At 46.5% G+C, this 21,843-nt stretch overlaps 6 protein-coding genes across 7 annotated transcripts; 2 read left to right on the top strand and 4 right to left on the bottom strand.

Moving 5' to 3' along the window:
* Positions 1-263: 263 nt before the first annotated feature.
* Positions 264-1,716, bottom strand: LOC138195681 (perforin-1-like). The gene is made up of 2 exons (XM_069145312.1): positions 1,630-1,716; positions 264-817 (listed from the first exon to the last, which is right to left on the bottom strand). The coding sequence occupies exon 2, from the start codon at positions 801-803 to the stop codon at positions 390-392; it is 414 nt and encodes a 137-aa protein (XP_069001413.1). The 5' UTR covers positions 804-817; positions 1,630-1,716; the 3' UTR covers positions 264-389.
* A 182-nt stretch (positions 1,717-1,898) lies between these two features.
* Positions 1,899-3,106, bottom strand: LOC138195679 (perforin-1-like). Its single transcript, XM_069145311.1, has 2 exons — positions 3,020-3,106; positions 1,899-2,454 (listed from the first exon to the last, which is right to left on the bottom strand). The coding sequence occupies exon 2, from the start codon at positions 2,438-2,440 to the stop codon at positions 2,057-2,059; it is 384 nt and encodes a 127-aa protein (XP_069001412.1). The 5' UTR covers positions 2,441-2,454; positions 3,020-3,106; the 3' UTR covers positions 1,899-2,056.
* Positions 3,107-5,199: 2,093 nt separating this feature from the next.
* On the top strand, positions 5,200-6,034 carry LOC138195678 (perforin-1-like). The gene is made up of 2 exons (XM_069145310.1): positions 5,200-5,208; positions 5,553-6,034. The coding sequence occupies exon 2, from the start codon at positions 5,561-5,563 to the stop codon at positions 5,939-5,941; it is 381 nt and encodes a 126-aa protein (XP_069001411.1). The 5' UTR covers positions 5,200-5,208; positions 5,553-5,560; the 3' UTR covers positions 5,942-6,034.
* Positions 6,035-7,192: 1,158 nt separating this feature from the next.
* On the top strand, positions 7,193-10,912 carry fam151b (family with sequence similarity 151 member B). Of its 2 annotated transcripts, XM_069145351.1 has the most exons (6): positions 7,193-7,320; positions 7,439-7,564; positions 8,419-8,578; positions 8,791-9,008; positions 9,491-9,626; positions 10,076-10,912. In XM_069145351.1, exons 1-6 carry the CDS (start codon positions 7,233-7,235, stop codon positions 10,227-10,229), a joined length of 882 nt encoding a protein of 293 aa, XP_069001452.1. In that variant the 5' UTR covers positions 7,193-7,232; the 3' UTR covers positions 10,230-10,912. The 2 variants fall into 2 exon arrangements, with proteins under 2 accessions (XP_069001452.1, XP_069001453.1); XM_069145352.1 differs by lacking the exon at positions 10,076-10,912 and having other exon boundaries at positions 9,491-9,630.
* Positions 10,913-11,623: 711 nt separating this feature from the next.
* Positions 11,624-14,703, bottom strand: ankrd34bb (ankyrin repeat domain 34Bb). Its single transcript, XM_069145350.1, is given in 3 exon segments — positions 11,624-13,024; positions 13,026-14,360; positions 14,441-14,703. Coding segments are annotated over 3 exon segments (1,650 nt in total). The 5' UTR covers positions 14,644-14,703; the 3' UTR covers positions 11,624-12,912.
* Positions 14,704-18,519: 3,816 nt separating this feature from the next.
* Positions 18,520-20,553, bottom strand: dhfr (dihydrofolate reductase). Its single transcript, XM_069145309.1, has 6 exons — positions 20,381-20,553; positions 20,249-20,298; positions 19,623-19,728; positions 19,410-19,533; positions 18,915-19,030; positions 18,520-18,711 (listed from the first exon to the last, which is right to left on the bottom strand). Exons 1-6 carry the CDS (start codon positions 20,470-20,472, stop codon positions 18,612-18,614), a joined length of 588 nt encoding a protein of 195 aa, XP_069001410.1. The 5' UTR covers positions 20,473-20,553; the 3' UTR covers positions 18,520-18,611.
* Positions 20,554-21,843: the final 1,290 nt, after the last annotated feature.

Here is a 21,843-nt window from a genome sequence, read left to right as displayed (position 1 = left end):
GACAGCAGGAACGAATCAAACGAAATGAATGAAGCTCTTCGTGTTCGTACGACGGATCGGTGTGCTAACATGGAGTCAGTTTGTTGACTATTAGTAGAAAGTATAACTTGTTTCCAAAAAGAAGTGTTCCTGAGCCCATGCGGTGATTTCCACTACAGAACTGTATCTGGTTTTTTTAGTGCAGCGCCGCCTGAGAGACATCGAGTTACCATGGAGATGTGAGAAAAATACAATAAAACACTGGAATGAATGTTTTCAGCGTTTATTGAGGAGAAAAGTTCAGATATTTCTGGGTTCTGTGAACAGGATCGATTTGATTAAAATCCTGCAGAGAACCAACAGACGAGACTGAAAACCAAACATGACCTGGATAACGTGAAGGTCAGAGGTCATCCACGAGCCTGCTGGCCGTCCCCGCCGAGGGAGTACGAGTAGCGGAGGGTCCCTCCTTCCTCCAGGTAGCAGTCGTGCTGGTGGGTTCCCGGCTTGATCCGCCGCTGGCAGACGCCCAGCAGGTCGTCCAAGCCGAAGTCGCTGTCGTGGACCTCCAGCCGCAGCACGTCGTTCTCCTGCGCCTTGAAGTGGGTGAACTCCTCCTCCCACCACGGGTTGGGGTTGTTGTTGACGACGGCGGTCTTGCCCAGGGAGGCGGAGCCACAGAACACCTTGACGTAGCCGTCGGGAGTTCCCAGGAGGCCCGAGGACAGACCGCTGGCCCGAAGGCCGAACAGCTTCAGCTGGGCGTCGAGCGGCGAGCTGCTCAGGAGGAGGAGGAGGAAGAGGAGGAGGACGCTGGAGGTCATGACTTCACGGGAGGCTGCGGAGGAGCAACAGCAGACGTGAGGAGCCTCAAAGGGATGCAGCTAAAGATTCAGGACTCCTCAAAGTCAAGAAACACGGTTTGATATCGACTCTTTTACTGAGAGAACATCTGGAGTTCATCAAACTCTTGTTTCATTGACTTTTTTTTACAAAAATCAAACAGTGAATGAAACTGAAAGATATCACCAATAAAAAACAACATAAAAACCACTTCGGTTGCAGCTGTGATAAATTCCACGTCGTACAAACGTCAAGAGGAAAAAAGAGCGAGAGAGTTGAGTGTGAGAGCAGCTGGGTGTGTTTGGACTCTTATCTCCACTCGATAAAGACCGACGCTCTGAAGAGCAAATCTGAAGTTAAATGAGCATTAAAATGGGAAAATAATGTGAAATGGACAGAAATAAAGTATCTGAAAAAAAAGAAAAGCAAAAAGAAAATGAAGGTAAAAATAGAAGATAAATGTCATAAAATAGACATCAAATAACGTAAAAGTAAATGTTTTATTCAGTAAACGGAGAATTAAAAGATCTGTGTAAATTGGCAAAAAATCGGACTTTTTTTTCCATCAACTAGTTTCACATTTTCCTCTGAAAAAGCTTTGAAACGAACAAGTGTTTTAGATGTAAACAGGTGTGAACAGGTGAATTAGGTGTGAACAGGTGTGAACAGGTGAATTAGGTGTGAACAGGTGTGAACAGGTGAATTAGGTGTGAACAGGTGTGAACAGGTGTGAACAGGTGAATTAGGTGTGAACAGGTGTGAACAGGTGTGAACAGGTGAATTAGGTGTGAACAGGTGAGGTCTTACCTGCAGGCTCGACGTCTGGTCTCTCACGGCGCCGGCTGCTGCTCAGAGTGTTTTTAGAGGCCAGCAGACGTCACAGATCGGCTTCACGTCGCCGCCCACAACTCAACCTGCTGAACTCACCGTTACGCAACGACACCGAAACACAAGTCGTCAAATCTGAAGACTCCTGAAAGATCTTTTTTCCTTCGTAGTCACGAGTTGGAGAGCAAACTGCTGCGTGTAAATCTGATTTCTGCTCAGTAAAACTCACATTAAAAATCATGTTTGTTTTAAATCCGTTTTTTTAATTCCGGTGGTTTGACAGGATCATTTTTTTGCACGAATAAACAACAAATTGAGCGAATCTCAGCGTGAAGAGGCCGACATGTTCTGATGTTAAATGAGTGACGACGCAGTTTATTTGACTTTATTGTGTTTCTTCTGGTCTCTAGCTGAGCGTGTACACGTAGAGGAGGCTGCCTCCTTTCCGCAGACTGCAGCTCTGCCCGTGAGTTCCCAACCTCACCGACTGGTGGCAGACGCCCAGCAGGTCGCTGGAGGAGGAGTCGCTGCTGTAGACCTCCAACCTCAGCACCTCCTTCTGCTGCACCCCCGACGAGGAGAAGGACCTGGACCAGCTGGGGTTGGGGTTGTTGTCGAGCGTCTCCGTCTGGCCCAAATGTCTGTGGCCGCCGAACACCTTGACGTAGGCGTTGACGGGCAGAGCGTGGGGGCGGAGCCTGTTGGCCCGCAGGCTGTACACCTGCAGGTTGGACTGGGCGACGCCCACAGCGCCAAGGACGAGCAGCAGCAGAGGAAGGACGGAGGCCATGACGTCACGGAGGTCTGCGGAGGAGCAACGACACGTTAATGCAACCAATACTTCGGTAAAATAAATACTCCCTTTATTCATTTAATCAGGGGAACAAACATTTTAATTATTAGAGGAACAAAACACGGTAAAAAAACAAATATATGGCTGATATGCTGGAGGGGCTTTTAATTTGAAATGAGGGCTTTTAATTTGAAACCAATACAGGAAGTTTTGCCGTTTGGCCAACCAATAAATGGCTTTTATGAAAACTGAATGTTAGGTTACAGTTAGAGAGTAACTAGTTCAATGTAACGTAGATAAATAATTAAAAAACTAAATACGTTTACGAAGATAAAGTTACTACGTTAGCGAGTACAAAGAGGTATACATCAGTAGTAGTAGTAGTAGTAGTATTAGTACAAGTACTAATAGTAGTAAAATTGGCAGTAGTAGTAATAGCAGTAGTAGTAGTAGTAGTAGTACTAGTAGTGATATTGGTAGTGGTAGTAATAGTAGTAGTACTAGTACAGCACTAGTAGCACTAGTAGTACTAGTAGTAGTTTTAGATAAGACGTGTGAGTTTGTATAAATTGATACCTTTTCTTTTTCGTCCAGCTTCGTTGTTCTGAACTGTCGTCCTGCTGATCCCGGTTTTTAAAAACCAGCTGAGCTTCGATCAGTTTGATAAAAACCGTCCGATTAAATATTTACTGAAGCTGAGTGATTCTCAGCGTTACGTAACGGGACGCAAACAGCACGACTGCCTGGAAGTTTTTATTTGCTTAAAGCGTAAAAACGAGAAAACTGGAACCACAATATTTACCTGTAATTAGATTTACTGGCGTTGACGGCCGTCAGGACCGTTTGTCACAAGCAGATTTTGAAATCTAGGAATCTCCCTAAAAAATATTAGTTCAAGGTTCATGATGAGGATTTTTATTCAGGTTAAACATGACAGAAAAGATGAAAACTATAATATATTGTATCAACGGAAGCGGTGGATCTGACCGATCTGATTGGAAACCTGACGATACTACGTCCCGCCCACCGATAGCTGTAACCTGACTGCACCACAGGCCTGTCAATCAAACAGACACGCCCCCAAAACCAGGTCTTCTTGAATCTTCTTTTCTAATGAATGAGGGATTATTTTCAGATGGACCTCCAGAAAACTAATAAGAAGGAGTGACTTTAGCTAACAACACCGAGATAACTGATGGACACATTTTATTCACTTTGGATTTGATGAGAGAAGTTGAATGGGAGTCTATGGAGCCGGAGGCTTTTTGGAGCCGACCTCTAGTGGCACTCGCTGGTATTGCAGCAGAAGACACTTCTGGATCAGAACCATTTTACAGACCTGAAGCTACAAACTCTTTAATAAACAGTCTGTATTTTTATATAAATCCTCTGTGGCCTCTAGAAATCGTCCACGTTGTGTTTTTACGTGTCGTAACTGTGATCTGCGTGTGAAGCGATCCAGCCGATGGTTTCCCTCCATTTCATGGATCTACTCACCAACTCAAGGCCGCCGGTGAGAATCACACAGATGACACTTCACACATCACACGGCTTCTTTCTCACGACGGAGGTTTTGCCAAACGAGGCGGAGCCGAAGAACAACATGTTCATGTAAATCCTCAGACTGAAGCTCCGCCCACCTCACCACCTCCTGCACCTGTTGGTCACCTGCACAAACTCTTTCAACATTAATCACATCAATAACAAATAAATAAATAAATGTCCAGACAGACTGAAGGTGCAGGTTCCTCTACATAATTGTTTATTTTGAGATGAATTTATTTTATCAAGTCATTTAATTTTCATTTATTTTGATTTAATAAAAAATTTTAAAAAAATAGAATTTACTCATGTTTTTATTCCCCACAGAATTCTTCGTTTGATCTCCTTTTCCACGGAATCCTTTGTTGAGTTTTTGTTTCATGGACACCGTATTGGTTCGTTTTAAACCCCTCACTCCGCTGTCTTGGTCATGGTTACCGTTTTAATATTATAAATGAAGGTTTTCAGGATAAATAACTCACTGAACTCCACCTCTTTACTCTCATTGGTTGAACGTGGCTGACCGAGGCGGAGCTTTTGGGGTCACGTGATGGGGTGGAGTCAAATAAAAGGCGGGGCTAAAGGGGCGGAGTTGTTGGGTCACATGATCAGGGAGGGCTCTTGGTCAGGCGATGGGGAGGAGTCTAAAAGGGCCGGGCTTAAAAGGGGCGGCGCTAAGGTCAAAGGCCACCTGTCAAAATTTGATGGATGGTGGTCCATTACTCTCTAACAATATATTTTTTTTAGATTATAGATTCTATCATCATGCAAATATTCTTTTAATTTCAGAAATTCAACTACTGCCAACAAAATATCCCAAAGGTCAGTGTACCGTCCGTTCTCTGGATACCTGCTGGTTCAAGGCTTTCAAAATATTTGTTATGTCACAAATCCTACTTGTAGCTCCGCCCCCTTCAAATTAGATTTTCCTTAAGTGCAGAGAAACCTGTAAATCTAATAAATATCATTAAGTGCAATAGAAGTTTTAAAGCACAAAACTACAAATCTGGTCTTTTATTTTAATTTTTAATTTTGTAAAACGTCGTCGTGTAAACGCAGATTAAATTCTTCTGGTTTCTGTGTAATAAGCAGAAAAACGTGGTGTGCTGTTGCGTCATGCTGAGAGAGCAGCAGGTTGTTTCGTCGGACTGATACGAGCTCGGCGGACCTTTAAAAAGCAGCAGCAGCAGGTGGATCGTCACTCAGCAGGTTTCAAGCTGCAGGTGAGACTTCCTTCTTCATTTGTTTTCCTTCACGTCTGTCACTCAGGATTCATCTGTTTCCTCCAACAACTAAAGTCTTCACTTCCTTTATTATTCATACTATCGATGACATTAAACTATTTTCACCATCACTGATCACTCCTGCTGCTTTACAGTAATCCTGATTATTCAAATGTCACTTTCCTTCTGATTAGTGTGCATGTCTGTTTGGACATTTTTGTGATTGGTGTGATTAGTGTTGAAAGAGTTTGTACAGGTGACCAACAGGTGCAGGTGGTGGTGAGGTGGGCGGAGCTTCAGTCTGAGGATGTTTTGAGTAATATGTGTGTTTCCTTCCTCCTCAGCCTCCATCATGACCTCCAACCTTCCTCTGCTGCTGCTGCTCTGCGGTCTCGGTTCTGTTCACGGCCAGCTGAGGATCTTCGACCTTCGGGCCAGCGACCTCCCGTCCGACCTGCTGGGAATCACCGACGCCTACATCGTGGTGTCCTGCGGCTCCGCCTCGCTCGGCAAGACCTCCGTCATCCACAACAATGCCAACCCGTGGTGGGAGGAGGAGTTCGCCCACTTCAAGGCGCAGGAGAACGACGTGCTGCGGCTGGAGGTCCACGACAGCGACTTCGGCTTCGACGACCTGCTGGGCGTCTGCCAGCGGCAGATCAAGCCGGGAACCCACCAGCACGACTGCTACCTGGAGGAAGGAACGCTCACCTACAGATACACGCTCGGATGACCACAAACACACGGAAACATCGTCTCTTACATGCAGTTATTGGCTGTTTCCAACACTGTCAGTAGAAAAATAGAATAAAATGCTGCAAACAAACTTTTCACTGTTCTGTCACTTTAATGACCTCTAAATTCTTTATAATATGAAAACTGGGTTTAATCTTTGGGAACGTTTACACAGTTTATTCTGCACACGCTACTTTCAAACCAGTTGTGGCCTTAAAAGGAGGAGGGAGGGGGGGGGGGGCATTGTGAGAAAGAAGCCGTGTGGCGTGTGGGCGGGACGTAGCATCATCAGGTTTCCAATCAGATCGGTCACCTCTGGCTCCTCCCCCGGCTCGTCCAAATATGGTCACTTCCTGCTCCAAACCACTTGGGATTGGAGAAGTTCTGGAGACAAACTCCACGTGACTAAAACTAAAATATATTAGCTGAACATCACATCCAACCAAACATGAACTTCCATGACCTCTGACCTTTTCTGTCAGCAAGCACATCACAACCGGTGAACACAAGGCTTTTAGAACATGGTGAATACCACAAGAGGGCGCTGTTCATACAGACTGTTCTGGGTCGGTGAGTCCACCATGTTTGAACCAGGTTACCAAGTCTGGCAGAGGTTCTGATATTGAGGCTGACTGGTGTAAAACCAGCAGTTTCCTTCCGTTGATACAATACATTATAGTTTTCATCTTTTCTGTCATGTTTAACCTGAATAAAAATCCTCATCAAGAACTTGAACTAATATTTTTTAGGGAGATTCCTAGATTGCAAAATCTGCTTGTGACAAACGGTCCTGAAGGCCGTCAACGCCAGTAAATCTGACTACAGGTAAATATTAGTGGTTCCAGTTTTCTCGTCTTCACAACATTATGCCTTCAACACCTTGACGATGTGGATTTAAAAGTAATCAACCGAATTAAAATCATCCACGTTTTAACAGGATAATTGAACCGTAACATATCAGACACACATTATTGTTCCTAGCTGAATATTTGTATTCCGTATGTCTTAATCAAATGTTTTTATAAGTTATATGATGAATAAAACACTGAAAGCTTCTTTGTTTGGACTCCAGGATTCACAGTCTGTTTTATAGAATATCGTGAATATATTTTATTTTAATGTTTGATATTGGATAAATAAAGGTGAAGTGGAGGGTCACTTTAAAACATGTATTTTACTTTTCACGTCATTTCATTAGCAAAACACTGCAGGTTTCTTTTATTTCGAAAAATCCAAACCGGAAGTGCGTTCCTGCTGCTCGCTCGTGTTTTGAATGGTGGAAATGAGCGATGAGGAGCAGTTTGGGGTTTAATGTACTCAGAACTACTTTAGTTTTCATCGGATGTTTGACAGGTTACTTCCTGTGGAGTTTAAAAGGTAAAAAAAAAAAATAAATAAAGCCGCGCGCTGAGTTACAGGAAGCTAAAGCCAGCTGGCTCGTGCTCGTGTTGCTGCCGTTCAGTGACAGAAAACTGACGGAGGTTTTTATTCTCAGACAGGATGGCGGACCGGACGTTGGACTATTTCCTGAGTCGGGGGAAGATAAAGAGGAGGGACGCCGCGGAGGTCCGCTGGGAGCACGCGGTGAACAGCAGGAGGAGGCTGACCGAGGCTCTCTCAGGTGGGTCTGTGTGTCACAGAGAGGCCGACCGAGGCTCTCTCAGGTGGGTCTGTGTGTCACAGAGAGGCCGACCGAGGCTCTCTCAGGTGGGTCTGTGGACCACAGAGAGGCCGACCGAGGCTCTCTCAGGTGGGTCTGTGGGCCACAGAGAGGCCGACCGAGGCTCTCTCAGGTGGGTCTGTGGACCACAGAGAGGCCGACCGAGGCTCTCTCAGGTGGGTCTGTGGACCACAGAGAGGCCGACCGAGGCTCTCTCAGGTGGGTCTGTGGACCACAGAGAGGCCGACCGAGGCTCTCTCAGGTGGGTCTGTGTGCCACTGAGAGGCCGACCGAGGCTCTCTCAGGTGGGTCTGTGGAGGTTTTACTGCACCTGTTTCTTAAATTTGACCCAGTTCAGAGTTTTTATGAACAAATGCGACATCAAAACTCAGTCTTTAATATCTCTGAGAAGTCCTGAGGATGAAAGAGATTCCTCCACTTTGATCCATACTGAACATCCTTTTCCTCATTTTGTTTTTTAGCTATAGATGTTTTTAAAGCAGGTTTTGTTATTTCTGTCTTTGCTGTTATTTTGTGAGCGTAAAAGAGACACGACATATTTTTATCATCAGATTATTTCAGAAGTAAAACGCCGTCAACGAAACCACGAAAGTCAACAGAAAACGAGCTTCTGGAAAAGAACAAGAGAAGCTGAATTTCCCAACAATTTAAAACCAAACAAACAGCGAAGCGTTAAATACAGATTGTTGTTGGTCTCTCAGGTGTTCCTAATAAACTGAACTCTGAGCGGCGTGAACATGAAACGAAGCATTAAAGGAGAATTCCTGCTGAAATAAGAACGTTTCCTCCTGAAGGTCCGGCTCACATGATGGAAGCTGACGTGCTCATGAGAGGTCGCGACCCCAGAGAGCCGATCATGGCGCACCCCCCCCACACGGACGGTGACATCACGCTGAGGGAGTGGCTGCAGGAAGTGAAGGCGCTCGGCGTCGGAATAAAGCTGGACTTCAAGAGGTGGGTCGACCTCCTGCTGCTGTTGTACTGAGGTTCTGTGAGGTTCTGTAAGGGTCTGTGAGGTTCTGTGAGGTTCTGTGAGGGTCTGTGAGGTTCTGTGAGGGTCTGTGAGGTTCTGTGAGGTTCTGTGAGGGTCTGTGAGGTTCTGTGAGGTTCTGTGAGGGTCTGTGAGGTTCTGTGAGGGTCTGTGAGGTTCTGACTCGTCTTCGCAGCCTCGACGCCGTGTCTCCATCTCTGGTTCTGCTGGAGAAGGAGGAGGAGGTGCTGAGCCGACCCGTGTGGATCAACGCCGACATCCTCTCCGGTCCCGGAGGGCGAGCCGGACCTCTGGACCCTGAAGCCTTCCTGTCGGCCGTCTCGTCGCTCCCCGCTGACACCGTGCTGTCTCTGGGCTGGACGACGGGCTGGACCGCCGGGACGGAGAACCCGGGTGAGACACACGTCCACATTCACGGCTTTCAGCACCGACAACCTGGACCTGTAAACATTCACTCACGATGGAGGAGAAAGAAAAACGAATCCATTTTTATTTTCCTGCTTTCTCAAGTCACAACATCATTTATTTACTTTAGTAGAAAACATATTTCACAATAAATGTGTTTTTCTTATCGGCCAATCAGGATCAAGGTCTCGGTGCAGCGGTAGAAAAGATAAATAACGATGGATATTACGTAATAATTGAGTTAATAAGACGTTGTAACCCGAGGCGGCAGGTTTAAGTGGAGGTGCGTTTTGCACCACCGAAGATGAAGAGATCCGACTTTTAAATGCTCAAAAGATTCAGGAGAGATTCATCGTTGGCAAAACACCGAATAAAAGCAGCTTCGTCCTGTAACTCTCGACGGAGGAGCGTCGGATCTCGTATCAAAACCTGCAGATCCAGTGAGAATATTTGATTTGTTTTGCTTCCAGGTTACAGCTGGGACGACGTGCGAGCGATGGAGGCGACGTGTCGAAGGCTGAAACATCCCGTCACCTTCCCGGTGCGAGCGGCGCTGCTGGCCCGGTCCGTGTCCCAGCTGTCGTGGCTGCTGCAGCAGTCGGACAGGTGAGAATCAGCGCCGTCACATCAGCAGGAAAAATGTCTGTAAAATGGTTCCGATCCAGAAGTGTCTTCAGCTGCAATACCAGCGAGTGCCACTAGAGGTCGTCTCCAAAAAGCCTCCGGCTCCATAGACTCCCATTCAACTTCTCTCATCAAATCCAAAGTGAATAAAATGTGTCCATCAGTTATCTCGGTGTTGTTAGCTAAAGTCACTCCTTCTTATTAGTTTTCTGGAGGTCCATCTGAAAATAATCCCTCATTCATTAGAAAAGAAGATTCAAGAAGACCTGTTTTTGGGGGCGTGTCTGTTTGATTGACAGGCCTGTGGTGCAGTCAGGTTACAGCTATCGGTGGGCGGGACGTCGTATCGTCAGGTTTCCAATCAGATTGATCAGATCCGCCTCTCTATTAACACTAATAATAGCTGTTGTGTTTCTGCGTGGTGTTCTCAGGTTCTCTCTGACGGTGTGGACGAGTCAAAGCGACGAGTTGACGCTTCAGGACTTGCTGCCGTACAGGAAAGAGTTCGACGTGAGCAGGATCTACTACGACCTGCCGGACTCTCTCAGGACAGAACTCAGTGTGACGTCGCAGGACAAAGACTGAAAGTCCACCGACAAGTTGTCCAGCTAAATCTTACAGCAGACCAAGGCCCCCTAGTGGAGGGAGGTTAACACTGACCGTCAGCGCTGGTTTTTAACCTCACGGTTGTATTATTCATCTCAGGAGTCAAATAAGACCGAAGAGCAAAATGATGTTTTTATTTTCTGGACTTCAGCTGTTAGAAATAAAACTGTCTGAAAGAGGAAATCACCTTTGGAGTCTTGTAGATGGAGTAGCCTGGCTCCGCCCACCTGGTGACCAAGAAGAAGCCAGGTGGGCGTGGCTTAAGTTTCAGTAGCTCCGATGATGATGGCGGTAGTTGATGGATATGAACAGTTGTAGCTACGCAAGCAAATATTAAGGAATTAAAAGCTGAAGCAAGAACAATACTTACAATTAAAAAAAAATTATAATGATAACTTGTATTGTTAGAACTTTTAATTCTCTATAATAATATGTCTTTGAAGTCTATAAATATATTTTTTAATGACCTTCCATTAGCTCTTATTGTACTTTTTTTTAATTATTATTCTTTCCCAGCGTAGCTGCTTGTTACTCAATCGAATTCATTGATAAATCATTGTTTGTGTTGTCCGTTAAAATCAGATAAAATAATCATTCAATCTTTTTCTACACTTTCCAAATGTTATCAGACAGAATTGATTAAATCCTGATAATGAAACGAATCATTTTACAGGAGTTATTGTGACGGCTTTTATTCAACCACAATTTGTCCTTCTTGTTCCAGCTTCAACAGTAGCGACGGGAGGAGGCGGAGTCTATGAGGTCTCTGTAATTACTCTCAGTGGCAGTAGGGGGCGACAAAAGTTCAACACTGCAGGTTTTAAACCACAGACTGTTTATAAAAGTGGACGCAGCTTCCGGGTCTGAAAAAGTGAAGGGAGTGCAGAAGAGCCTTGAAGTGTAATACCACTGAGGGCCACTAGGGGCTCCAATAGACTCCCATTGAAAAAGCTTCACATTCTCTCCTGAAATGCCAAATATGTTTTTTTTTATGACACATGTTCGAATAAGAAACTCCATAAATTAAGATCTTCATTGTTTTTGTGAGAGAAAGAAAAACCACCAAGTCGAACTGCTCGTTACACCGATGATACAAACTCTCAGCTGTTCGGTTTAAAAGCAGCCCGAGCGCAGTTTAATACAGTTTAACGAAGGTCGAGTGTGCCGGCGACGACGTGTTGCCGACGGTGATGTGTTGCCACTGGCAACTCTGAACGTGGTGAACAGAAGATCTGAAAATGTTTTTTAGATTTTCAAGGATGCGGAGTTACTAATTGGCAATTCAGATAAAAGATTTTTGTGAAAGGGAAGGCTCTTACAGCACAGAGAGAAAACGGAAAAAAAAAAAGAAGAAATGTGTTTTCAGTGTGCAGCTGATGTTGAATAGAAGCTTTTTATTCCAACAGTTCACTCCATGTACAAACTGTGCATGAGGGCTATTTTAGTGATGCCTTTGTATAGAGTTATCTGTAATAACTGATCACTTCTGGAATAATTAAAAAATAACTAATGACTATAATGAAGCACTGTTAAAAAATGGAATCCATGCAAACCAGTTTTCTGGCTTTAAACCAGCAGATTAAAAGTCCTTGATTCGAGGTCATTCTCAAACCTCTTCATCTCTGAAGAGGAAAACGTCTCGTACATGTTCGACATTAAACTGTTAATTCCTCAGTAAATCACACAGAATATTTGTTATTCAACAACACGTTCATTATTGATGCCGCAAACGGCAGTTTAACCCAAGATCCTGTTTACTACTGGTTGTCATGGAGATAGTTTATTTATCTATCACGCAAGTCAAGATGTTGTTAAAGAATTAATTGATGTTTGGTTTGTGAGCTGCTTTTCTGAAACCCTCAAATTTGTCATTTTGGTTGTCTCCATCTTGTTTTTGTTTTTTGGAGTGACCATATATGGTATTTCCAGTGTAAGGGGGCGGAGCAATAGTGCCCATATTTGGTCACTTCTAGCTGGGGACGAATCGAGGGGCGGATCTGATTTGACAACCTGAGGACACTATGCCCCGCCCACCTATACCAGAAACCTGACTGCACCACAGGCCTGGCAATCAAACTAGCCACGCCCCAAAAAAACATACCTGTGTTTGAGTCCTAATGTCTAACGAATGCTGGCGTTATTTCCAGAAGGAAACACTGATCAGAAGGATTTTATCTCATGACACCATGACTGGAAACATTTACTGACTTTGTATTTCAGGAGATATCAATGCTTTTTCAATGGGAGTCTGTTGGAGCCTCTAGTGGCCCTCAGTGGTACTACACTTTAAGGCCAAATACTGCAACCAGACTCCTGTTATGTCCACTGACTTCCCTCCGGCTTGATGTTGGAAGAGAGGTGTTTCAGCTAGGCCCCCCCCTTTTGTGTGCAGCATCACCTGAACTTAACGCTCGATTAAAACGTGATTAAACCATCTCCATGACAACTAAACTGAACTTTGTTGAGAATATTTCGAACTGTTTTCTTTTCACCGTTCCAGGTTGAATCCTGTTTATTTATTGTCGGCGGTCAAACTGTCGTTTCTGTCACGAGAACGTCTGAACTGAATTCAGTCTTGAAGCGCTCGTCGTCGTCGTACAGCTGTTTGCACGATAAAAGTGAAAGCACATGCAGTTTCTCCTGATGGAGGCGATATTTTATTTTAGCGGCCAAAAGTTTCCTGAAAGTTGGCGAGCTGTTTGATCTGCTCGCTCTGCATCGAGTGACGTCTCCACAGCATTTTCTTGGCTTTTAGATCTCGCGGGAAAACGGTGTGCGCAGGGCAGGACGGGCTTGGAGCCGCTCAGAGGGTACGACGAGCTCGGGCTGACGCCGATGTGCGGTATGGGAGCGTGGGGGTTCAGAGGAGGCAGGTACCCGGGCCGGGTGTGGGCGATGTGGTCCAGGAGGAGCGCCCCGGACCCCCTCCGCTCCGTCGCGCCGGCCCCCCGTCTCTGGGCGGAGCTCTCCGAGGACTCCCCGGACCCCGGCAGGGTGGAGGAGCGGCTGCTCGCCAGCTTCTGCTTCTCCGACCCGCCTCCTCCGCCTCCTCCTCCTCCTCCTCCTCCGTTCTTCAGGGTTTTGCCGAACTGCGGCAGCTGAGAGTCGGAGCTGTAGTGGGCGACGCCGATGTTGCGTCGACGCACCACGTTCTGCAGGCTGGAGACGTTCAGCTGCTTCAGACCGTCGGAGGAGTCTTCGTCTACGGGACGGACGGGGAGGCTGTCCTGATGCAGGTTGGGGTGCGAAGCGGAATGCAGCGAACCGGCGGCGCTGTCGTACGACATCTTTCTGCCGAAGCCTCGTCTCCCCGCCCTGATGTCGCTCCCCGACGTGTTCTCCAGAGCTCTCAGGAGCCCCGTCGCGTCCTTCACATCGATGCTGTGGTGGCGGGACACGGCCGGATGCCTCCCGTGGAGGACGGGGCCGTTGACCCTGAAGGACGGCTCCTCCTCGGGCCTGATCTCCGTCGGCTCCTCCGTCAGAGACGAGGCTTGACTCTGCTGCGGCAGGAGGGACGGACCTTTGGACCACTGCTCCGAGAGCAGCCGGTGGAGATTGAGCTTCTTGTCCACGCCGGGAACACGTAAAGGACTGGGGTTCTGGATCGGAGAGCCCGGCCGGGACGGGACCGGGCCGCAGCCCGAACACCGGGGCTCCCTGAGGCCCAGAAGGGGGCTCCCGGGTTGGGGAGACGCGGCTGCCGAGGAGCCCTGAGGAGGAGTTCGCAGCCGGACGTCGTACGGCGACGTGCGGCAGGACGCCGGGCCGCAGTGGAGACGCTCCTCCAGGTCCGGAGGCGGAGGGACGTTCAGGTACTGCTTCGTCATCTGGAGGCCCGAAGGCAGTTTGTTGGTGGTGATGATGATGACCTCCTTTCCTTTCGCTTTGCAGGCGTCCAAGAGGACGCTGAGGATGTCCCTGTTGCCCGAGTTGACCGCGTAGACCAAAGCGGACAAACCGGCGCGATCCTCCAGAGTCGGATCGGCACCGCCGCTCAGCAGCAGCGACAGAATCTCGGCGCCGGTTTGCTCCAGACACGCGTGCATCAGAGCCGTTTTCCCCGTCTTGTCTTGGATGTTCGGGTCGGCACCGTACTCCAGAAGATACCTGTCGAAGATCGCATTTATTACCGCGGGAAAGAGAACCAACCTAAACCGGGCGTTGAAGAACCGGCCGGCAGAACGTACCGGACCATCTTGTGTTTCGGGACGCTCTGCGGGTCGGCGTGCCGCGTCTTGCAGGCCACCATCAGCGGCGTCTCGCCGTGCTCGTTGCTCTCGTTTATGTAAGCTCCGCCCTCCAGGAGCAGCCGGGTCAGACGCAGCCGACTCAGGTAGACGGCCGTCAGCAGAGAGTTGCCGTCCGTCCGGACCTCCGTCGACTCGTCCATCGCTACGACGAAGGATCGTCGCTGAAGCTGCGCACGGCGCCTGCAGAGAGGAAGAGGAGGGATGAAGGTCTGTCGGGAACCCGTTAATGAAACTGTCGGTACGATAGAAAAGTGATGGACGTATCCATAGCAACAACATTTGATTACCAAAGTGGATGCCGACCGCAGATCTTATTGTTTACCAGCCGGAGAGGAAGTTTGTTTCTGAACGTGAATGTTCACGTTCCTGTTTCACATCATTTCACATGTTACGTAACCCTGATACATCACACACACACACACACACACACACACACACACACACACACTGTAACACACACACACACACACACACACACACACACTGTAACACACACACACACACACACACACACACACACACACACTGTAACACACACACACACTCACACACACACACACACACACACTGTAACACACACACACACACACACACACACAGAGAGACACACACACACACACACAGAGAGACACACACACACACACACACACACACACACACACATACACACACACACACACACACACACACACACACACACTGTAACACACACACACACACACACACACACACTGTAACACACACACACACACACACACACACACACACACACACACACACACACTGTAACACACACACACACTCACACACACACACACACTGTAACACACACACACACACACACACACACACAGAGAGACACACACACACACACACAGAGAGACACACACACACACACACAGAGAGACACACACACACACACACAGAGACACACACACACACACACACACACACACGCACACACAGACACACACACACACACGCACACACACACACACACACACATACACACACACACACACACACACGCACACACACACACACAGACACACACACACACACGCACACACACACACACACACACACACACACACACACGCACACACACATACACACACACACACACAGACACACACACACACACACACACACACATACACACACACACACACACACACACACACACACATACGCACACAGAGACACACACACACACACACACACACACACACAGACACACACACACACACACACACACACATACACACACACACACACACACACACACAGAGACACACACACACACACACACACACACATACACACACACACACACACACACACACAGAGACACACACACACACTCACACACACACACCTACTGCATTCAGTTCCTACGTCTGATTTCGTCGTTGACGGACAGAAAACTTCGTCTTCTTCCATGTTCAGATAAAACGACGTGTTCGTCATCGTTCTCTGAACTTCGTCCTCGTGGAGATTTTTCACAGAAATACGTCCGAAGTTAAAGACGACAAACTAAACTGGGAGGAGGCTTCGGTGAAACCAGCGTCAGCTTGTTGACCTTTGTGATCGACCTTCGTACCACGGCGCCACCTGCAGGTTCAGCGTGTTTCTGACTGAGGAACAACAACTTTGAGCCTTAATTACTGAGTTATGGTGTAATGAAATGAAATCTGGTCAAAGTGAACAGAACCTCTGTTGTGTTGTTTTCATCGATTTCTTTAACTGCAGGAACTAATAATGAAGACCGGGAGCGTCCGAACTCACGACAACGAAGGACTTTTTTAATCATCGTTGCGAAGCCGAGGTTTTAAAGCAGGTTTCTGAACTCTCTTTCTGCGGGGTGACATTCAACCCCCCCGCCGGCGCTCCTCTGAGGGGTCACGGCCGGCCTTCAACCACCTCACACAGAATAACTAATGATGGAGCGGCACACCAAATGTCACTCCTTCACATTTCATCACTCCACAAGTGAAGGCCACGGTTTTTATTTTGTATGTTTTCCTTTGAATTTTCACGCTCACCAGCAGAGAGACTGAAGCATCATGAATATTCCTCTAAATGTAGGCGCATGTATTCATGACCGCGTTGAGCTGCATCGCCGCTCAGTTCAACACACGACGGATAAAAAAGCTTCAAGGACAAACGCAGTCCGACTCTCCTGCAGACGGATTCCAGTCGACAGAATTATTGTCTGAATATTTTCTCAAACACAGAAAAACCAGCGTGAAACATCCACTCTGGTGACTTCTATTCTCTACTTTTAATGTGCTGAGATTTCTTCTGTTAAATTAAATAAGTTCCTCCCTCGCAAAAATGAAAGGCACAAAAAGATGCATGTAGAAATCGCTATAGAAACGCGTCGCCCAAACGTACCTGAACGCGTCTCGCCGTGTGAATCCGTCCGAGCTGCAGCAGCAGGAGTGACTGACGACGGGAGGGAGGAGGAGATATACCACGGACGGGAGCGGGAGGCCGGCCAATCGCAGCCGAGGCGGCCGGCGGCCAATCGCAGCTCTTCCTCTTTGTGCGCGGCCTCCGGCGCCGACGCCGGTGTTTGGTGAAAAGCACTTGCGCAGGAACGACTCTTTTCTTTTTTCCCACCGTCGGCGTGCGGAGCGACAATGGTGCCGCCGACGTCAGCGGGAGGTTCAAGGCTTCAGACACTTTATTTTGGTGAAGATTGCACAACAGTCACTCCGCGGAGCGATTACCATATTCAGGAGTCGGCGGTGGAGAATAAGTCGAGCGGTGATCCGAAGACCGAAGACCGCTTTTGAAATCTGGTCGCAGCTTTTCAGACATCGAAACCTGACGTCCTTCTGTCGGTTAACTGACTCATCGACTTCCTGTTCACGATGTAGAAAAGTTAAGACCTGCTATGACTCAAATTAGGACCTCAGTTAACACCTTTTATATTCTATATGCTATATTAAGCATCGAAATTACATAAATTCGTGCCGTCTTCTTTGTCGAGGTCAAACGGTAACCGACGGCGACGTCGCCCGTTGGTTTTTGCCGTCCTGAAGCCTCAAATTCAGAATTACTACCGTCAGCGTTTTGCTATTTAAAAGCCTGAAGTGAACAGTTTTATGACACTGTTTATAAAAGAGTTCGTAGCTTCAGGTCTGTAAGATGGTTCTGATCCAGAAGTGTCTTCAGCTGCAATACCAGCGAGTGCCACTAGAGGTCAGCTCCAAAAAGCCTCCGGCTCCATAGACTCCCATTCAACTTCTCTCATCAAATCCAAAGTGAATAAAATGTGTCCATCAGTTATCTCGGTGTTGTTAGCTAAAGTCACTCCTTCTTATTAGTTTTCTGGAGGTCCATCTGAAAATAATCCCTCATTCATTAGAAAAGAAGATTCAAGAAGACCTGTTTTTGGGGGCGTGTCTGTTTGATTGACAGGTCTGTGGTGCAGTCAGGTTTCCAATATAAGTGGGCGGGACGTAGCCTTCGAGCCGGCTCAGGTGTCCCTGAACGCCCCGTTGTTCTGCTACAGACCCGGTTACTCGTGTTGTTCTCTGATGGATCCGGTCGTCCTCTTTTTCGCAGCTCTAGTTCGAGATAAACCAGAATCCTTCGTGGGTCTCGTGGTTTTTCTCTTCTGTCGACTTTCGTAGGTGGTGATTTGGATTATTTTTCCTTTTTATTCAGAAATTAACTGAATATTTTTTCTGCAACTGGACTCGTTCTGTTGTGTTGGACTTCCTCGTCAGAGAGCCTTTGTGTGGGCGGTCGTAACAACTCCCATGATGCACTGGGCACGGTTCTGTTTCTTTGGTCCGTATTAAAGGAAAAAAACGTTCCTTCGGTTCTACTTCAGATCAGGAAGGAAATCACAGCTTCAATATCGAAGCGCATGTTGAATGAGATGAGATGTGTTTGTATGGTGGCATATAGATAAAAGTGTGATTAATGGAAGTATGTTAACTGCACTCGAAGGTTTTAATCTTCTTCCCTGGTGGTCACAAAGAATCACGTAGAAAAACAAGACGGCTGGAAATCTGTTTATTTCAACCGTAGTGTAAAAATCATTCAACTAAATCCCTTCACGTCCTGCGTTGACGTCGTCCACGTCTACAGATCACACGGTGTTTGTTGTTCGGTGCTCGATGCTCTCGTAGACTTCAAACCTGTACTGGACGCCGTTCTCCTCCTGCGGCTCCGACGGCACTCCTGGAAACCTGCCGGAGAAAACCGGCCTTACTGGACGTTTCACCACGTAAACAACGGTTAACGGCGACGTTCAACGCTCACGGGAGGTTCTTCACGTCAGCAGTCGGATGTTACCGGAGAAACTTCTTGGTTTCATTTCAAATAAACCGTCGATCTGAACGCCGAAACTAGCTGACGACGGACCCCGATGGTCCATTTGAGAAGGTCTTACTCTGGCAGGAGGCGATACTCGTCGGGACGGATTTCGGGGAGGAACGTGTCGCACTCGAACTGCTTCAGGATCCGCGTGACGAACAGCCTCCTGGTTCCCGGAGTCTCCATCATCTCCTGGGGAGCCCAAAGAAATCACAACGTAATTACAGCGTGTCCGTCAGCCTGAAGAGGTTCAATCGACCGTCAGCGGCAGCAGAAACCAGCGAGACACATGAACTGAACATCAGATGAATACTTCATGTTTCAGAGTTCATTTATAATCAGAAACATCCGGACTTCAATACGTTCAATACGTTTTTCCTTAGAAGTGTTTGAACTCTACAAATCTTTAGTTTTCATGCACTTTAGAGAGCTTAACCCAGGTAACTTCACTTTACAGATGTCCCCTGAAGGCCTCACTCGCAGGCTATCGGTAGGACGGACATGAAACTTTTGGATTTTTTGTGCCAATAAAAGCATCAAAGTTTTCTGTGACACTTTTCCACGACATCACCTGGTAGAGCGAGCTGCCTCCGATCACCCAGATCTGGTCCGCCTGCTCACAAAGCTCCGCCTCCACCAGCCGGAGAGCCGAGCTGAAGTCCGACGCCAGGTGGTGAGCTCCTGCAGGGGGCGCCCTGGAGCACAATTAACAGTCATCATCATCATTTTGGCTTCATTCATCCAGGTTGTAAAATATCTGGCGACTTCACGGTGAGTTTCCCACTTTAACTCCCTGCTGAGGACGATGTTGATCCGGCCGTTCAGCGGTCGGTTCTTCTCCGGGATGGAGAACCACGTCTTCCTGCCCATGATCACCACGTTCTGCTTTCCTGCAGCACCACAAGGTTTCTAGTTATATCCTGGTAAATACTATTTATTTATTCGTTTATGTGGTGCAGCTACAAATATCAGATAAAAACAACCTTTAGCTCGAGTTCGATGATCTCAGGAATGATTTTACATCCATTTGACTTAAATGGTGCACAAAATGGATTTTTATGGTGGTTCAAACTGAATAAATATAGTGTTTGATAAGATTGAGGAAATATAAAGGAAAAAAACAAACTGAATAATGACACATTTTAATTTATTTGTACATTTATTACTGTATATATTTATTTGAATAAAAAAATCACGTGTTCGTGTGTGTTGCAGGGAAAAAAAAAGTATTTAAAAAATATTCTTGTGTTTGTTTATTTGATATAATGTCATTTATGTATTCTTTTCTTTGGGACCTTCCCTTTTTGTTTTCGGCCCTCGTGACTCCACTGTTGGACATGTTTACCTGTGTGACCTGAACTTTGACCTCTGACCCAACAAACTTTAATTGACCATAAAAACACGTGTTACCTTTCACAGACGGAGTCGCTGTCATCTTTCTGAAATGCTTGAACTCGTGACTGTAAACAGAGAACACGTGAATCACACAAAGTTAATCAGAGTTTATTGATGACGTAGTGTCTCGTGCCTCCGGTCACTTACCGGAGTCGAACCGGGTGCCACGGCAGGTTGCCGCTGTTCCCGATGCCGAGGTCAGGACACACCGCCACGATACCGTTCAGGGTGCGGGACATGATGAGGACCGGGACCGGGACCGGACTGGAAACCGTCTGTTCAGCGGTGCAGCTTCCCACCAGTAGATGTTTACAGAAATACCGGAAGTGACGTTTTCTACTGCTTCTTCTTCGTTTAATGGCGGGTGGTATCCGGCGTTACGGCGCAGTACCGCCACCTACTGAGTCGGAGTGTCAACCAAAGACGTCTGAACTATTGACTAAAGTAATATTCTCTATATATATAATTTCAGGAGTATAATTTCGAGTTATCTCGGTGTTGTCAGCTAAAGTGGCTCCTTTCTTTTCGTTTTCTGGAGGTCCATCTGAAAATAATCCCTCATTAATCAGAAAAATATGTTTAAGGGGGCGTGTCTGTTTGATTGACAGGCCTGTGGTGCAGTCAGGTTACAGCTATCGGTGATAAACAAGGGTCCCTATTTTGCTGATTCAGAGATTTAAAGCGTATTGAATGATTCACGATGTCGACTCAAAGCCTCGTTTTGATCCGCTCCCGTTTGCCCAGTTAAAGTTACGGCAAACTCAACACTTCCTATATTTGTCATAAATATAAAAGCCCTCCATTGTTTCAGTTGGCAAAAACCCTTTTATTTTATCATCAAAGCTTTTATTGTGAAACAGGAACCTGCTGTGACCGAATCTGACAACAAATATTTAAAACGATGTTATATCGTTGACTTTAAATTCAAAGCAATTAATTCTGAGCGATAAAGGTCACAAACAGAGGTTCTATTTAATTTATAGAAAATTGTTTTAAAAATAAATTCAATTTGGCAAAAAAATATATAAAAAGAATAACTGGATTGTTTTCAGTTTTTGTTCATGTTTAATGACAGAATAGAAGTTAATGTGAAGCATCTGAAAATAATAATTATAATTAAAACTGTAAAACTGCAAGCAGTGATCTGCGGCCCTGGTGGTCTGCAGGTCGGGGGTCCAGCGGGTCGGGGCCGCACGAGGGTCCGCATATTTCCGCTTGCAGTTTAAAAAAATTTTTTATTGTTTTTTTTTGTTCCTGATTCTAATTTTTTTTTTTTAATTAAAAAAAAAAAAAAAATCATTTTTTTTTGGTGGCTTTAACATCTTTAAAACTCATGAAAGTTGGTGCCTGACGATGTGCAACGTTTCATGAGGTTTGGAGCATCGTTTGACCTTAAACATCAACTTCCTGTCACGGCCAAACATCAAACTTAGCCCCATCGCCCTGCTTATAATATATACTCTATACTATATACTATATACTATATACAATCATGAATTTTGAATATTTCAGACAACAAACTTTGGGTATTTTTTTCGAACCCGTTTGGGTTCCCTTACCCTCGAAGGGTTAGGAGGTCTCACTCTCTGTGAATCATGTGGCTTATTGAG

The sequence above is a fragment of the Embiotoca jacksoni genome, unplaced genomic scaffold, assembly GCF_022577435.1.
Source record: "Embiotoca jacksoni isolate LCO1_2020_lvr unplaced genomic scaffold, fEmbJac1.0.p SCAF_122, whole genome shotgun sequence".
In the NCBI taxonomy this organism is placed as follows: Eukaryota; Metazoa; Chordata; class Actinopteri; family Embiotocidae; genus Embiotoca; species Embiotoca jacksoni.
Note: the sequence above shows the minus strand (reverse complement) of the source record. Positions and strands in the feature narration are given on the sequence as shown.

What these genes read in the sequence shown, in the direction of transcription:
- LOC138195679 (XM_069145311.1), bottom strand. Translation starts at nt 2,440, where the DNA reads ATGGCCTCCGTCCTTCCTCTGCTGCTGCTCGTCCTTGGCGCTGTGGGC.
- dhfr (XM_069145309.1), bottom strand. Translation starts at nt 20,472, where the DNA reads ATGTCCCGCACCCTGAACGGTATCGTGGCGGTGTGTCCTGACCTCGGC. An exon ending in GTCCTCAGCAGGGAGTTAAA is followed by an intron (nt 19,534 to 19,622) that starts GTGGGAAACTCA and finishes ATTGTGCTCCAG; the next exon opens with GGCGCCCCCTGCAGGAGCTC. An exon ending in GAGTATCGCCTCCTGCCAGA is followed by an intron (nt 18,712 to 18,914) that starts GTAAGACCTTCT and finishes TTTCTCCGGCAG; the next exon opens with GTTTCCAGGAGTGCCGTCGG.
- fam151b (XM_069145351.1), top strand. Translation starts at nt 7,233, where the DNA reads ATGAGGAGCAGTTTGGGGTTTAATGTACTCAGAACTACTTTAGTTTTC. An exon ending in ATAAAGCTGGACTTCAAGAG is followed by an intron (nt 8,579 to 8,790) that starts GTGGGTCGACCT and finishes TCGTCTTCGCAG; the next exon opens with CCTCGACGCCGTGTCTCCAT. An exon ending in CGCCGGGACGGAGAACCCGG is followed by an intron (nt 9,009 to 9,490) that starts GTGAGACACACG and finishes TTTTGCTTCCAG; the next exon opens with GTTACAGCTGGGACGACGTG.
- LOC138195681 (XM_069145312.1), bottom strand. Translation starts at nt 803, where the DNA reads ATGACCTCCAGCGTCCTCCTCCTCTTCCTCCTCCTCCTCCTGAGCAGC.
- LOC138195678 (XM_069145310.1), top strand. Translation starts at nt 5,561, where the DNA reads ATGACCTCCAACCTTCCTCTGCTGCTGCTGCTCTGCGGTCTCGGTTCT.